Raw genomic sequence first — 16,220 nt, 5'->3', positions numbered from 1 at the left:
ATTAATAAATTGGTTTCCACTTTATTTGTTTGGCTATCAGGTGAGATGCCAAAGTTGGTGCGTGGGATGCGTTTGTTGAACCAGGCAGATCCCTGTGCTGAGGTACTGATCCAGGAAACGGGAGAACATGTTTTGGTCACTGCTGGTGAGGTACATCTACAACGCTGCCTGGACGACCTCCGAGAGCGGTCAGTCTGTGTTTGACATCTCCAAAAATGTGTGTTTCTGCCTGTGTGCTTTTTCCATTCCACCATAGTCTTCAAAAAGTAAAGTCTTGTCTAGTTCATTTTTACAGAGAGTCTCACCTGATGTGTCAGTATTCATAACTGTGCTTCTGAACATGGTATCTGCTTTCCTCATATTAGATTTTCAAACCTCTACAAACTTTTCTTTTTCCGTCTAAGTCAGATTGATTGTCTCTTTTCTGGCCTCCTCTGTAGTGACTGTGTACCTGTGTTTGGTTATATACTGCAGGTTGAATACAGTGTTTGTTTTCAATCTCCAAATCTGTTTCCAATTTCAATGCCATCATTAACTGCCGCTCATTACATATTGACTGCTGTCTCCCTCCCCCCGTCTGGACACTGCTGGCCCCTTCAGAGGAGCAACACAAGCTCACTGATGGGCAGATCGATTCTTAAGAGAATTTTCACAAGGGAAAATTTGGTGTTGGCATAGGATTACTGCTTTTCTCATACCATACAAATACATACAAATACAAATACATACACAAATACATACCATACAAATTCAGCTTAGACTAAGTTGAGAGAAAGCTTTCTTCCTATTTCAAGAACAACATGGGAGCTTCATTTGTGCCCTTTATTTTTGGTGCGCAATGTAATTTTAATGGCATATACTGCTCAGTATATACAATGAACACTGGGTACCAAGAAAAAAGTTGTAAACAACTGTTGATTTAAGAAATATGCCTTTTTGATCTCTGATAATGACTTTACAATGACAAATTTTTGAGCCATTGTACCTCTGTATATTTTTTCACTTATACATGTGGAGTTGCAATATGGTGGACTACAGCAAGAGCTCTAAAGTATGGGACAGCTTCACAAAAGACAGTGCTGATAGAAAAATATTATGCCTGATAGATAGATAGATAGATAGATAGATAGATAGATAGATAGATACTTACTTTATGTATTCCTAGGGGAAATTCAGGTGTCCAGCTAATTAGTAATAATAATGATAACAATAACAATAGTTAATAATAAATGATAAACAATAATAGTTCAATTACTCCAGGTCATGATCCACTACCTGTGGCTGAGGTGTTGACAAAGTGGCTGAGGTGATGACAAAGGATCTCCTGAACCTCTCTGTTCTGCAGCACAGTGAGAAGAGATGTTTGCTACACCTGTAGCTGCTTCTCTGTCCTGCCAGAATGTTGTGCAGAATGTTGGTATTGTCCAAGATGGCCTCCATCTTACATGCGTCTCTCCACAACAGTCCGGAGTGAGTCCAGACTCCTGCCAAGCACAGACCCAGCCTTTTTGACCAGCTTGTCCAGTGTCTTTGTGCTCATGTTGGACAGGCTACTGCCCCAACAGACTGCAGCAAAAAAATAAAAAATAAATAAACAACATAGAAAATTTGAAGTTACTTCTTTTTTTTAAAACACATTTTATTGTTTTTTAAACACAAATAATACAAAACACAGAACAGAACCCCCCACCACAACCCGTCAGACAGCACGTTATACAGTTATACAAGAAATGCAAAATAATTAAATTGAACAAGACTATGATATTAATGATATAAAGATGAAAGATAATAGTAATTAAAATTCAAATAAATAATTATCAAAATAAATTAATTAATTAATTAATAAAATAAAAGTAAAAAAATAAAAGATAATAATTACAGTTCTAGTTTGTTTCCAGTCCGCAGTATGTAACTATGAGGTAAGGGTAACTAGTCATCAGCAGCCTATTGCACTCTATGTCCGTGCATAGGGGAGGCCTTATTCCATTCAGAAAACTGCATGCCCATCATTAGTAGATTTTTCAGATCTGCAGGTATGTAATCTAGGAAGGGTGTGCAAACTTTTAAAAATAACTCATATTTACCCTTCACAACAGCTTCCAACCTTTCATGAGGGAGGATATTAAAGATCTCTCTGTACCAAAGGGTGACACTAGGTGGAAGAGTTTTGATCCAGTTTTGCAGTATACACTTTCGAGCAGCTAGAAGGAGTTTTTCAAAGAGCTTATAATGTGATGCAGTGAGATGTAGGTCCCCAGAGGGGAGGCCTAGGAGGAAAACCCCAGGGTCTTTCTTAATTTTTATTTTAAATATCCCACTGACTACCTTTGAAATAAGTGTCCAAAATCTGGAAATCAGTTTACATTCCCAAAAGTAATGGAAATACATCCCCCTTTCTAAGTTGCACTTGGTACACAGAGGAGAAATGGTGTGGTCAATTTTGTTCAAAACAACAGGAGTAATATGCAGTCTGTGAAGTATCTTGTACTGAGTTTCTCTCAGCCGGTTACAAGATGTGGACTTGATCAGGCGTATAGTTGTCTGCCAGTCATCCTCTATATATTCATTGTTCAAGTCTTTTTCCCATCTATGAGAGATGTCTAGTAAATGGTATGTGACAGAAGAACCCAGAAGTGAGCAAAATGAAGCTATAAAATGTTGCTGTTTTTGCGCTCTTGAAGAAATCTCTCAACATCACTGTAAGAGATGTTAGTAGAGAAAGAAGTGGTCTGTGAAGACACAAAATGCCTAATCTGTAAGTATCCAAAAAAATGGTGCTTGGGAATATTGAATGTTTCTTGTAACTGCTGGAAGGATAGTAATGTATTGTCTCTAAATAGATTGCCAATTACGTGAATTCCTTTGTCCCTCCAAGAGAGGAACATAGGTGAGCTAACACCTGCAGGAAAGTCAGGATTTTGGGTTATGGGAGACAGTAAGGATTTCACATTCCTTCTTCCCAGGTATTTAGAAATATCATTCCATATCCTGATACTGTTGTAAATGATAGGATTACATTTTATTTCTGGATTTATCTTGTTTGCCTCACATGTGATTAAGCTCCATGGGGAGTGAGGGTGACAGGCCCAGGAATCAATACAGGTCTCTCTTTTAATATATGAATGTAACCACAGTCAGAGGTGGCGTGCATGACAGGCCCAGTTATAGAACAACACATTAAGCATAGAAAGACCGCCCATGTCTGTAGGTAATTGTCTAATTATCTTAAGCCTTTGCCTAGGTTTTTTACCTTGCCAGATAAATTTGGAAAATGCCTTCTCTAAGTCTAGGTTGATTTTCTTGGATAGATATAATGGGAGCATTTGCAAACGGTATAAAAGTCGAGGGAGCACATTCATCTTAATGAGACTGATTCGACCAAACAGGGACAGGGGTAAGTTCTGCCAACGCTCCAGGTCTCTCTTGACTGAAGTACAGATAGGGGCAAAATTTAGTTTTTGCAGATCTCTCAGTTCTGAAGACACCTTTATCCCCAAATAAGTAAAGCCAAATCTCGACCATCTGAAACGGAAATTCTCCTGAACATCTATAGTATTTAGGGTTCCCAGTGGCATAGCTTCAGATTTCTTAAAATTTATTTTATAGCCAGATATATTACTAAATCTATTGAAAATATCCATAATTGCCGAAATTGATAGCTGAGGAGAGGACAAAAACACAAGGATATCGTCTGCGTAGAAGGGAATTTTGTGTTCCTTATGTCCTATTGTTATTCCCTTTATATCAGTGTGCAGTCGAATAGTTTCAGCTAATGGTTCCAATGCTAAGGCAAAGAGGAGCGGGCTGAGGGGGCACCCCTGGCGGACACCCCTTGCTATTGAGAAGGGTTCGGAGCGCCGCCTATTGATTATGATAACAGCTGTAGGTGAGTGATATATGGTTTGGATCCATTTAAGGAAGTCCCCCCCTAGGCCAAATCTCCCCAAGACATCAAACAGATAGCCCCACTCAACCCTACTGAAGGCCTTTTCTGCATCTAGAGAGACGGCCAGTGCTTTCCGTTTGCATTGTGAGGTAAATTGTATAATATTCAAGAGCCTTCTCACATTGCTGGATGAATAGCGTCCATAAACAAAGCCCGTCTGATCTGAATTTATAAGTGTGGGGAGTAATTTCTCCAGGCATCTGGCTAAAAGTTTTGACAGCAATTTGCTGTCAAGAGAAATCAGGCTTATCGGTCTATAGGAACCACAAATGTCAGATGGCTTATCCCTCTTCCGGGTAACCGGAGATATTAGCAGTGTTTAATGTAGGGGGGAGACAACCCCTATCAAAGGAGTCCAAATACATGTCTATTAGGGGACCAACTAGTTCCTGACTGAATGTTTTGTCAAATTTAGGGCCAAAACTGTCTGGTCCCGGAGCTTTGCCTCCCTTAAGAGTGCGTATGGCTTGTAAGACTTCTTCCTTACTAATTGGCTTGCATAAATCTGCTGTCTGAACGTCTGAAAGAGACGGTAATTTTATCTTGTTAAGAAATTTTGCTCTAGCCCCACAAGAGCATGTGCATTCGGAGCTATAGAGGTCTTTATAAAACAGTTTCATTACTTAATTTATATCAGATGATTTGAGGCACCTCACCCCATTTCTGTCTATGAGTAGTCTATTCTGGAAAAGACCTGGTGGGGGATTGAGAAGAATGTGTAGTCTTTATCTAGGGGGTGCATCTAGGGGGTCAAAGCATCATATAGATGTAAATCTTTACAAAATTCACAAATTTTTGAAGTAGATATGGAGAAGAAAATGTTGCCAAATCTGAAATAAGCTGTGGAAGGCTTCATATATTGTTGGGGCAAAAACTACATGTTCTCCATAGAGATAACCAGACAGAAGTACATAACATCCCTCTTTATCTGATATTGTTTTGTCAAGAGTAAAAGGCATGGAGCGATGTAGGAGAATTGCAACTCCTCTACTTTTAGAGTTATATGAAGAGTAGAACACCTGGCCCACCCAGCTTCTCCTCAGTTTTATATGTTCTAGGTCTGAAAAATGGGTTTCTTGGAGGAAGGCTATTTGGCATCTCTCTTTTTTAAGGAAGGACAAGATTTTCTGGCGTTTGATGACATAGTTAATGACCTTCACATTATGTGAAACAATCTTAAGATCACTCATACAGAGTTAAGCCCTTCATACAGTTGGAGGTATTCTATGCAGCTACTAATGAAACCGAGAAGAAAAAAAAAGTCAGCGTCTGATCTGGTAATCAATAAAGGACTGGAGCTAAACATACACTGCAAGAGTAAAAATAACACAATGTGCAACAACACAATGGCTGTCTATAAAAACCCCTTCCCAAACGGTGGCTCAGAACCCTGAACAAAATAGGGTCTTCCAAATGAGAAAACAAGAACAAAGAACCTCCTTAAAAAGGTGTTAAGAGTCTTAGCAGCTGAGGCAGAGAGGTATCCTCCCACCTGTGGGAGAAAAGAGCATACCAGCCGCAGGAGTGTCCACACGCATCTCACTACCGATGCCTGATCCCCACAACCCTCCCGCCCCCCAGCCAACAACTGACATGAATCGCATCCTGTGATCAAACCATAGTCTCTAGGTAATTAAATAACGATTAATAAGAATAATAATAAAAAAGGTAGCAAGAATCGTACTGGCGGCTATAGTAGGTGTTGATCAGAGCCAAAACATCAATATACAGTACAGTGTAAATCCAGAATATTTAAATAAAAATAATATTTGGGGAAAATTAAGACGTTTACACGTTTATAATTAACAACAGATACCTGTATCAACTCAGGGGAGAGGGTCTCACTCAAATCTTGTTGCTCTGAAAGTAAACTCCGAGAGATGAGGTCCGTACACCGAGTGGTCGGGTTATCAGTCCAGTTATATTATGGAAAATAATCGTCCGGTATTCATCTCCTGAGGTGCTTTCCCCGCATCACACAAGGACTGCAGTTATCTATTCCTCATCTTCCATTCGACAAAAGTTTAATTTCTGTCTGCTGTGTAAACCGTGTAAAAAAACACTTAAATGTAATCAATATTCCGTGCTCGAAATTAACCGTTCCTACTCAGAAAATCCTCCGCTTCACGTGGGTTTTTGAAGGAGTGATCCTCCCCGTTCAAGGTGAAGTATAAACTGGCCGGGTAGCGCATCTGGAACCGCAGTCCTGACGCCGGGCTTCCCTCACCTGGGGTGATAGGTCCTGACGGATGTAGATCTTGTCTCCCTGGTGGGTGACCTCGCCTTTCTCTCGGACAGCAGCAAGGATCCGTTGTTTGTCACTAAAGTTGTGCAACTTTATAATTTTTTTTTTGACGGGCCTAAGGCTCTGTGTGCTCGGTCAATTTTAATCGAGCCTTGCTTGGTCTCCAGACCCAGTGTGCCTGGAAGCCAGGTCTCAAAAAACTTGACAGCCTGATTCCCTCCTGCACCTTCCTTGAGGCCAATGATTCGTATGTTATCTCTGCGGCTCCTGTTTTCTCTGTCCTCGGCTCGGTCGGTTAATATCTTCACTTTTTTTTCGAGTTCAGCTAGCTTGATCTCCAGAGAGGATGTGCAGTCCTCGCCATCAGAGATGCCGGTTTCAGTCTCAGTAATTCGTTTTGTGTTGTCTTCGACGCGGCTGCTTAGTTTGTCCAGAGTTGAATGCAGATCTGTAAACCTCCGCTCCATAAGAGCGCCAATCTTTTCAGTAACAGTCTTAGAAACTGTGTTGGCCACGTTTTCCTCAAACGACGTGCTGTCGCCATCATCCATGCTAGCTTCTGTGTTAGCCACGAGCAGCCTTTTTGCTTCTTGACGAGTTCGTACAGGTACGTGCGATGCGGGAACAGCTTGTGGATTTGTATTCTCTTTAGCGTCGGACATGTTCTCCAGTCAATGTAGTCAAAATATTTGAGGTTTAATCCATTAGAAATGAGATTTGTAGGCTGAGGATAATGACCAGCTACCTGCAGAGCAGATATCCTGGATAAAGACCCCCTTAGACATAGTCGCAAGACCCGTGGTAGAATGAGCCCAGAAACCAGCTGGAGCCTGAAGGCCCACGCTGGAGTGAGCCAAGTAAAAACATCCACTATTCAATGACAAAGCCTTTGCTTGGTGATGGGCTTAGCCAAAGACACCAACAACTGGTCCCTTTCCTGAAAGCCTCGCAACATAAACATGCAAAGCATGAACTGGGCACAACACGCGCATCCAGTGCTGCTTCATAGAGCAGTAAGGTGGCAGGTGAAAAACCTCCAAGTCCACTGGTGAAAATGGATTGAGCACCTTCAGAATAAAACCTTTAGGCTTTAGGGTCAAACATCGATTCCCAAAGTATGAGTATCACTGACATGCTTAGCTGTGCCCAAGGCCAACAGTAAAGCAACTTTAAGAGACAGTATTTCCATGTGTGCATGATCAAGTGGTTCGAATGGAGGGACAAACCAAAGCCAAATCCCAACAAGGTGAAATTGGTTTGGAGATAGGTAATTATCTCCACGCCTCCTTCATTAACTGACAAACCAGGTGATGTTGCCATACCGAATTGCCATCAAATTCAATGTGGTAAGCAGAAATAGAAGCCAAATACACCTTAACAGTAGAAAATGTATTTTTCCTTTCAAAACAAGTCCTGCAGAAAGGACAAAATTGCAGTAACTGAGCATTGAAAGGGAATTTCCTGTGCCCTTGCACACCATTCTTTAAATAACTTACACTTACAGTCATAAAGAGACCTAGTGAATAACCCTCTGTAAGAGCTCAGTAGTTAAACCACTCACAGGTCCAAGTCCACAGGGCGATTCACACCAGGTGGAGGTGAAATATCTCGTCACGCTCCTTAAAGAGAAGCAAGAGGGGCCATGGGCAACAGCAGAGGAGCTGCTTCACTTCCATGACCCCAGGCCAGAGAGTGCATGAGCCAGGGTTGTTGATGGTGGACCAAGCGTATTCCAGCTCAAGGCACGCTGAGCAGACCTGCACTGTGTTGTGTACACTGTGTGCACAGTATACTCACTAGTATAGTGCGGGAATATGATAGTGTTGTCCCAAATCAAACACTGCAGATCAAACACGATCGCAACATGTGACCACAATTGTTGCACGTCTGCCAGCTGCTTTGCTCACTTGACTTGAATATAAACACTGTATTCTCCTGTGTGTGCCCCCTGTGTCTAGCGACATTGAGCTGCCATTGGTGCCGACAAGGTGTCCTTCCTCGTCGTTTTCACAAGTTTGTAAATACGTTGGTGGTCCCTCCCCTTCCACTACATAGCATAAGGCAGTGACTGTTGAGGGTGAGAAGGGTCCATTGTTTTATACTCAACGTTTTGACTGTGTTAAGTGCACTATTCAGGTATTTGTACCTCCACTGATGCTCAGGCTCCAGAATGACCTTGCTCTGTGGTGGGAGGCAGCTTGGCAGCTCAATTAATTTAGCTGGTATGCTAAAGGGAGAAAGGGAATTATCGGATCTAAGTGCTAATCTAAGTGGTAATCCTCGTTAGCTAGTTCTCACTGAGGGTGAGCAGCAAGGCAGCTTGGTCCGTGTTGCCATTAGCGTGCTTGGACTACCCAAAACTAATGTGCCAGCTAGCTGGTAGAAGTCGGAAACCGGAGCCATTTGGGTACAGGCCAGAATAGGACGTGTAATGTAGTAGCCGTATTGTCGGACATATGTCATAAGACTCAGTTGCCAAGACTCATCAATATAACAGGAGCAAACCCTTTGGTAAAGGCAGTCAGATTGGCACCACTAGCTACTAGCGCCCAGCGACAGAGGTGTTCACTCACTTAAGCTAGTGAGCGTAGATACAGGAAAGGTAAGCTTGGTTCCTGAAGTGAGGAGAGATGATTGAATGACAAGTGGCGCGGTGTTGGTACTACATAAAGACACGTGGCCATGTGGCTCCCAGCCGCTCAAGGACAGAGTAAGGATAGTTGTTTCCCTCTTTCCATTCTTACATTATCTTTTCTGTTTCTGCACTTAGCTAAGCTGCTAAAGGCATTTAATATTTTTCTGTGTATTTAACGTACTGACCTGAGAGTGGTGATAATGCTGTCATCACCTCTTGGCAAGAAAATGAATAAGCATTTTGCAAAATATCCCTTTAAGAATTGCTATTAGGAAGAGCTACAAACACTTTTGTCTTTGGATGTGGTTCACTGACACTTTGTAGGAACTAGCTCATATGGAACAAAAGTATGAAGGCTGTTACCCTAAACTCATGATCAGATATTTTCTTCCACGTGTGAAATGTGCATGTGCCAGCTTTTGTCACATCTATTTCTTGAATGCAGTGTTTTAATCCCTTGTGTTAGGGTATACAATCTGAAAGACACACCCTGTCAGTTAAAATGAAAAGTACTGCTGTATACAGATGTGCATTTGCAGAATGTAAATACCTTGAATTGTTATTGCTGAAAAGTGTTGGACATGAACAGTATCAAAGAAAGGCTTTACTAGAATGAAATCTTTGTTATAGTTGAGCAACAAGTCTTCTTCAGGCAGATAAAATGTAAAGCCTGTCAAAAAGCAGCCAGATAGAAGAATGCAGACGGCAACCACAAAGCAGCTACCTGGATAAATCAACCCTCTAGTCAATCACACTCTACACACAATACAGCAAAGATACAGCTTTCCTAATTTCAAACAACATACAAAAAGGGCATACTGTATAATAATGCACAGGTGGGAAAATCAGAGACAGATTATTACTTGTCATGGCCCTGTTTTCAGCCAACATTATAAAAGGCCACTGGTTGCAGTGGTGGGTGTAAACAGGCAATATTAATTCCCCTTAAAGATGGATGACCTCCTTTACCCTTCAGAGTGACCTTCTTCCAAACCTGCTCTACATACAGTAATGTTAGTATTGTAAAACCCAGAGTAATGAGTAAAGAGAATGCATCTGTCATTTATATAATCCATCAGAGTACTGTGGCTCATCTTTTATGCAACTAACGTTATCCTCTTTAATGACTTTGAGGTATCATCATCTTTTGTATATCTCATACAGTGTGTGATAACATGTAGCTGTAGCTAGATCTTGGCATCGTGGAAAACATATAGTCATCAGTTTATTGATGCCATCTACCATTTATTCATGAAGACAGTGGCTTCAGAAAGATGTGCCTGTGTTCATTCATCACAGCTGTTGCCAGCACAGCAGGAGAACAGAAATTAGTCAATTCAGAAAGTCAAAGTCAGAGGGTGTGCTAGTGCTAGTGTTTGACCTGATCTTTAGTACAGTCAGTCCTTCTGTTCTGCATATAGATATTAATTTAAAAATATCTAAATGTGTGATTGTATTGCTGTTGTACTGAGAGTTGAGTATAGCATTTTTTTCTTTTTTCCTTTTTTTAATTGGACAAAAACATGACATAAATAATCAGCAGACCAAACATTAAAGACAGATCAAAGTTAACACACTAAGTCTCACCAAACAAACCAAATAACATAAAAAAAATCAATCAGGCTTGACAACCCAAATAAAATATTAAACAATAACTAAAAAGAAATCGCCTTGTATATTTACAGTATTTTCCTATTAAGATCATGTTTTTTCGAGGACAATTACTAAAAATTAATGTATCAATATGCAATATAGAAACTGACAGATTTTGTTGCGATAACATTGCCCCATACCTCAGACACTTCTTCCTCCTGACGTTATCCTGCAACTAGAATGACTGGATTTGACTGAATGTGCTTATTGACCAAAACCACAAAAAATCCACTTGAAAATTAAGTGAAGAGCAGTGGACATCGATTCAACCAAAACAGGAGTGGAAATGAATAGAAATACAGCAACAAACATTAGCTAAGGGCAGATGATTCAGTGGAGCGGGTTTTTCTCAAGGATCTCTTTCTCACTGGCTTGTCGCCCAGGTCCTGCCTCACCATGCTTCATCAGAGGGATGTCATTGCTGCAGTGATGAGTGTTGCCTTGTTTTCACCACTTAGTGCCCTGTATTCAGGATAAGGAGCTGAGCTTTTGTCTCCATCACTTAAGAGAGTTTCTTCCGACGGCTCTCAGACTGCTTTCAGAGGTGTTTGGCAAACTCCTGTTGGCCTGTAATACGACTTTTACTCAGTGACTTCCAACTAGCCACTCTACCAGACAAGCCTAACTGCTGAGAGCCACAGAGATGGATGTCCTCCTGGCAGGTTGTCCTACCCCTGCAGCAAAACCCTCATGTTGGTGGAGTGTTTACTGGCTTCTTGATGACGTTACTGATAATGGTGCATCTTGTACTTATGCCATTTGCAATGCAACAAGCTGCGGCAGTTATGGTGTATCAGATCCAGTCGGAGCTCTGCATTTTAATAACGTGTTTGCTTTTGCCCAGATACTGGGAAAAAAAATTCTGTTTCAAGACAACTCATTGAGTGAAGCACAGGGCTCAAAGAGCAGTCAAGGGTGCCATGCACCATGTGCAGGGCGTGGCATGTCAGCAGTGTGGAGTTGCTGGCTTCGGCAAGAGTTTAAGTAACATTAAAGTGTAACGAGTCTGCATTAACTGTTATGTTTTGGTATAGTAATGTTGGCTCTGAGCTCTACCTCATGAGCTGGACACCAAATATGTTGGATTTCGGTTGTTTATCAATTTATTGGATCATAAATTAAGAAAATATTAGTATTAAAAATATTTATATTAAATAATAACTTTAAAATTAATTAAAGTCCTCGGGGCACCAGCCTAAACTAATAGGCAAAATAGCCAATATGGTTTCAGTCTCAGTTTATTACCATTAATCTGGAACTCTGATTAACAATTAGAGTTTACTAACTATAACCAAATTACCAAATCAACAGTAAGTTAAAGGTGAAGGATTGGAATTCTACAAAGTAGAGGTTGGCAATATTCACGCTTGTGCAACATTAAACACACCAGTAGTTATACTTAAAGGCATTTATTTACAATGGAGCAGAGTAAAACACACTGTCTAATCTAGTATATACAGGTGTGTGTATGTGTGTGTGTGTCTGTGAGGGAAGGTGTGAGTTTCTTTGTTAGCCTAGCTCATGTAATCTAAATGGTTAGCTTCATGCAGGTTCTAGAACTGAGACATACTACTATGTGTGTGAACATACGAGTACCCGATTAACTGTATGACTGACCACAAGCTAAGCAAACATTGCAACAACAAGACATCAATCAACAAGTACATTAACAAAGTTAAGACTTCTGAACAAACAAAGAGGTCCTTTCCAGTGTTGGTGTAAAGTCCAGTGAGTTGGGAGGCTTCCTGGTGGAGTAAAGTCCTGTCTGGCTGTGTTGCTTTGCTGTTATTTCCTTTGTTCTCCTCACAGAGTTAGCTGTTCCATGCTAACTCTGCTATGACTCCTGCTGCTTGGAAAATCAGATGGCCTTGTGTCGTAGCTGCTGATTCTGAAGAGAACTTGGTTTACTCTGAGTTAATCCGAAGCAGGTCACTGCTGTTGAGGAGAAGAGTGTTTGCAGGCTGCTGGTAGCAGGCCGGTGAGAGAGCTGGTTTCTCAGGTAGCAGAGCTGACCTGGGCTGGGGCCTTGTTGCCCTTTGAAGAACCGAGAGGAGAGAGCAGGAGCTGCTCTCCAGAGCAAGCCAAGAAGAGAAGAGAGAGAAGAGAAGAAGGACATCTGGTTTTGTTTGGTGACACCCTTGGGGGTCACATGTCACACGCTGACCCACACTGGCTGGCCAGTGAGGTCCGTGGGGGGAAGGGTCGTCCCCAGGTGTGAACAGTGAGGAACTGTGGAGTGTGAGTTCCTTTGTCAAGTGGAGCAAAGAAACATCTGGTCTGATGAATGATGAGTCCCAACAGTAATTTTAATGTATAGGCATTTATTATTCATTTTTTGTTACACTTAAATTTATGAATTGCATTGTGTAGTACTGGGACAAAGTATTTTGTGTTCTGTAAATTTTTTATTTGACCATCACGTAAAGTGAATGATCTGTCAATCACCTGTGTCTCTGCTGTTTCTTTAGTTATCTTTAGACAAAATATTGTGGAAGTGTAAAACAGTCACCAATTCTGCTGGTGAAGACTGTGGCCAATTACATCCATGCCTTTCATCCCCTTTAAAAGTACTATGTCCCCACCATAAACACTGTCACTCTGCTAAGTGAGCAGATTGTCAGGACTAAGATTGTGATGCAGTGTGTGTAGAGCTGCAGCTGTGCAACAAGTGGCAGCCACGGAGGACGAGACACACGTACATATACTTGTGTGATTATTTACTTAAAGGCCCACATGTGTACACCCACATGTTGGTCACATGCGTGTGACACATGCGTGTGCAGTGTTGGGAAGTTTTCTTTCAAAATGTAATAGTTATCAGATGACTAATTACCCTGTTAAAAAAGTAATAAGTAATGTAAACATGCCAGCAGAAGGTGTTCCTGCTCGGCCAAAGATGCAAAGCAACAGACTGAATGTTATCAGCTTTTTCATGCATAGATAGAATGAGATGGGAGCCCTTTATAATCAACAACATTTTGATTAGTAACTGTAATTTGATTACAATATCTTCTTAATAACTGTAACAGATTATAATTACATTTATTTTGTAATTTGATTATGTAATCCTGTTACATGTAACTAGTTACTCCTCAACACTGTGTGTATGCACAAGTGTGCTTAAGTCTGTATGCGCATCCTGTGACTGCACGCTCACACGCACGTGTGACTCTTCATCTAAACTCTCAAACCAAGAAGAACCAAGAAAACCAGCTGTTTATCTAAACATGGACCTCAGCAGTCTAGCATGATACACGATTGTTGTTTTATATGGTTCCATAATTTATCTAGCTTTATGTGTGTATGTATGTTTGTTTTTTTTCCATCAGGTAGTTACTGTAATAATCCCATTATCCATACCACTTATCCTTATAAGGTTGTGGGGGTGCTTAAGCCAATCCAGCTGAGGTAGGGTACACCCTGGACAGGTCGTACTATAATAATGATGTGGTCAAACTGTTTATATGATTATTATATGAAAAATACCTTATTTCAAACAAATTACTGACTACTGAATATGTGCGGCAATAACCAATGAATAGTTAAAATATAAATAATTCATTTCAATTAAACACTCTCCAACCAAAATCGGCAGAGAAAATTTCCATCAGTTCATTAAATCCTGGCGGCATCTGAAATAGTGATGCGTGGCTCAACCCACAACCTGACTGTGATTACTAGTCCAGCTTCTCTTCCTCTGGGGTACAGGTCATGTTATATCCTGACTGTCAGTTATCAGCATAACTGAACAATAAAGTGACACTATAACACTGTGATGTGTTCTCATTATCTGATCAGATGTGCTGACACAGGCCTCCATGCTTGCAGGTATGAAGGTTTCTTTGCAACAAGAGTCACATTCAGTCCTCTCTTTTGACTTTCTGTTCAGCAAAAGTAGCGTTTCATGTTTTTGTAGCTCTATTGTGATTGGTTAGTTGGTTTGCAGCTGTATTCTGATTAGTTTGTTGGTTTGTAGCTGTATTCTGATTGGTTGATTTGTAGCCATATTCTGATTGGTTAGTTGGTTTGCTGCTGTATTATTATTATTGGTTGGTTTGTAGCTGTATGCTGATTCGGTAGTTGGTTTGTAGCCATATTCTGATTGGTTGATTTATAGCTGCATTCTGATTGGTTGATTTATAGCTGTATTGTAATTGGTCGGTTTGTAGCTGTATTCTGATTGCTTACTTGATTTGTAGCCGTATTGTGATCGATGCAGAGTCAAGATCACTTCACAAAACAAAGTTTTGGCCTTGTAAACTCGATATCTCAGTAACGCCTTCAGGGAATTTCTTTGGTAATTTGGTTATTATTTTGATGGTCAAAGGTCAATGTCACTGTGACCACACAAAACACATAGTTATATAGTGTTGGATTCTTTTATTTTGGTGTTTCCTGTTGATCCTGTTGCTGATCCCTCTAGGTGGATCGCTTGATTGACACACACCTGTGCTGACTAGTGGGCTGAGTCAATTTAGGCCAGCCCTTTTTTTCAGCTCTCTCTCTCTCCCTCCTGTTGCAGCAGCACCTTTGTGGTGCAAGATATCTGTTTTCATTTCAGGATAACCCATCTACTTTCAATAAACTTTAAAGTAGTAAACTTCTTTCTGGTGTTGTGTCCATTATTAAATTCGGTGTTAAAGCCAGCCGTACGTTTTTAGCTGTAACCCAAGACTTCTAACGGCAATTGTGACAAAATTTCACACAAATGGTTCATATTTTATATGATTCTGGATAAACAGTGATGTAATCTGAAAGTAGTCTGAGTGTTGGAGGCAGACAACCCTGAAGTGGAACAAATTTCATTGGGTGAACTCAAGTACATTTACGAGTCGAAAAATCAACCTCAAAGAAACAGTTTAAAGACCAGAAGTGTAGAGGAGGAGAGTGGATGAAAAGAGACAGACAAGTATAGACAGAGCAAGGTCGTACACATTTCTCTACATGTGGCTGCACACACTTCTAAAAATCACACTTACAGTATATAAAGTCTCAGACTGTGTCTGTCTGCTACTGATATGTAAATCTATTACATTTAAAATTAAAGATGATTTTCAGTCAAGTCAAATTGACTATTACCCACTGTTGCTATGTTTCCCAAGATTTCCATTCTCACAGCCACATATGCAGTTTGTAGTGATAATGTTCTTGGTCATTTTTGAAATTACGCATTCCTGGTGTCAAACACAAATAAACAAAAGCGGCTTCTCATTTCTATCTGGCAACTGTTGATCTTGTTGGTTGAAATGACAACTGTTTCTGACACATTTTATCATAATTGGCTAGCTAATTAAGCTAACTAGCCGCTTGATTTAATTGAAAAAGCTGTCTCTGGTGAATTTTATATGTTTTCCATTACCAACTTCAATTGAGAATCTTGTAAAAGGGTTCTTAAGTACACTCTTGATGGCCGTATACATAAAATCTAATCTGCCTTTCCCAGGCAAATCATCATCATCCTCACTAGCTGATGGTTCATGTAGAAGACAAGGGTACAGCAATGCTCTTCTACTGCAGAGTAGTAGATTTAGGTAGATTTAGTTTTGATATTGTAAGTATGACAAGGAAAAATGTACAATCAAACAGTTTCACCTGTTTGGCTGCTTTGTGTAAAACAGAGGTGTCCAAACTTTTGAAGTTGAATGAAGCACTTTGTAGCTTCATTTGAATTTAAATATGATCGTATTGTTACTAAATTGCAGTCACCAGTGATGACAGGGCTTTGACAAAAGAATAGCTGT

The 16,220-nt window shown here is 40.5% G+C and overlaps 1 protein-coding gene across 1 annotated transcript in view; it reads left to right on the top strand.

Annotated features, from left to right (window-relative positions):
* The window catches only part of efl1 (elongation factor like GTPase 1), a 104,574-nt gene that overhangs the window by 68,007 nt on the left and 20,347 nt on the right, over positions 1-16,220 (top strand). Inside the window, exon 16 of the mRNA XM_023425562.2 lies at positions 41-188. Within this exon, the coding sequence (XP_023281330.1) occupies positions 41-188 (148 nt within the window). The remainder of the gene's footprint in view (positions 1-40; positions 189-16,220) is intronic.

The sequence above is a fragment of the Seriola lalandi genome, unplaced genomic scaffold (assembly GCF_002814215.2).
Source record: "Seriola lalandi dorsalis isolate HSWRI2012SDOR001 ecotype SW California unplaced genomic scaffold, Sedor1 jcf7180002054784, whole genome shotgun sequence".
Lineage (NCBI taxonomy): Eukaryota > Metazoa > Chordata > Actinopteri > Carangiformes > Carangidae > Seriola > Seriola lalandi.
This window is presented reverse-complemented; position numbering and strand designations above follow the sequence as displayed.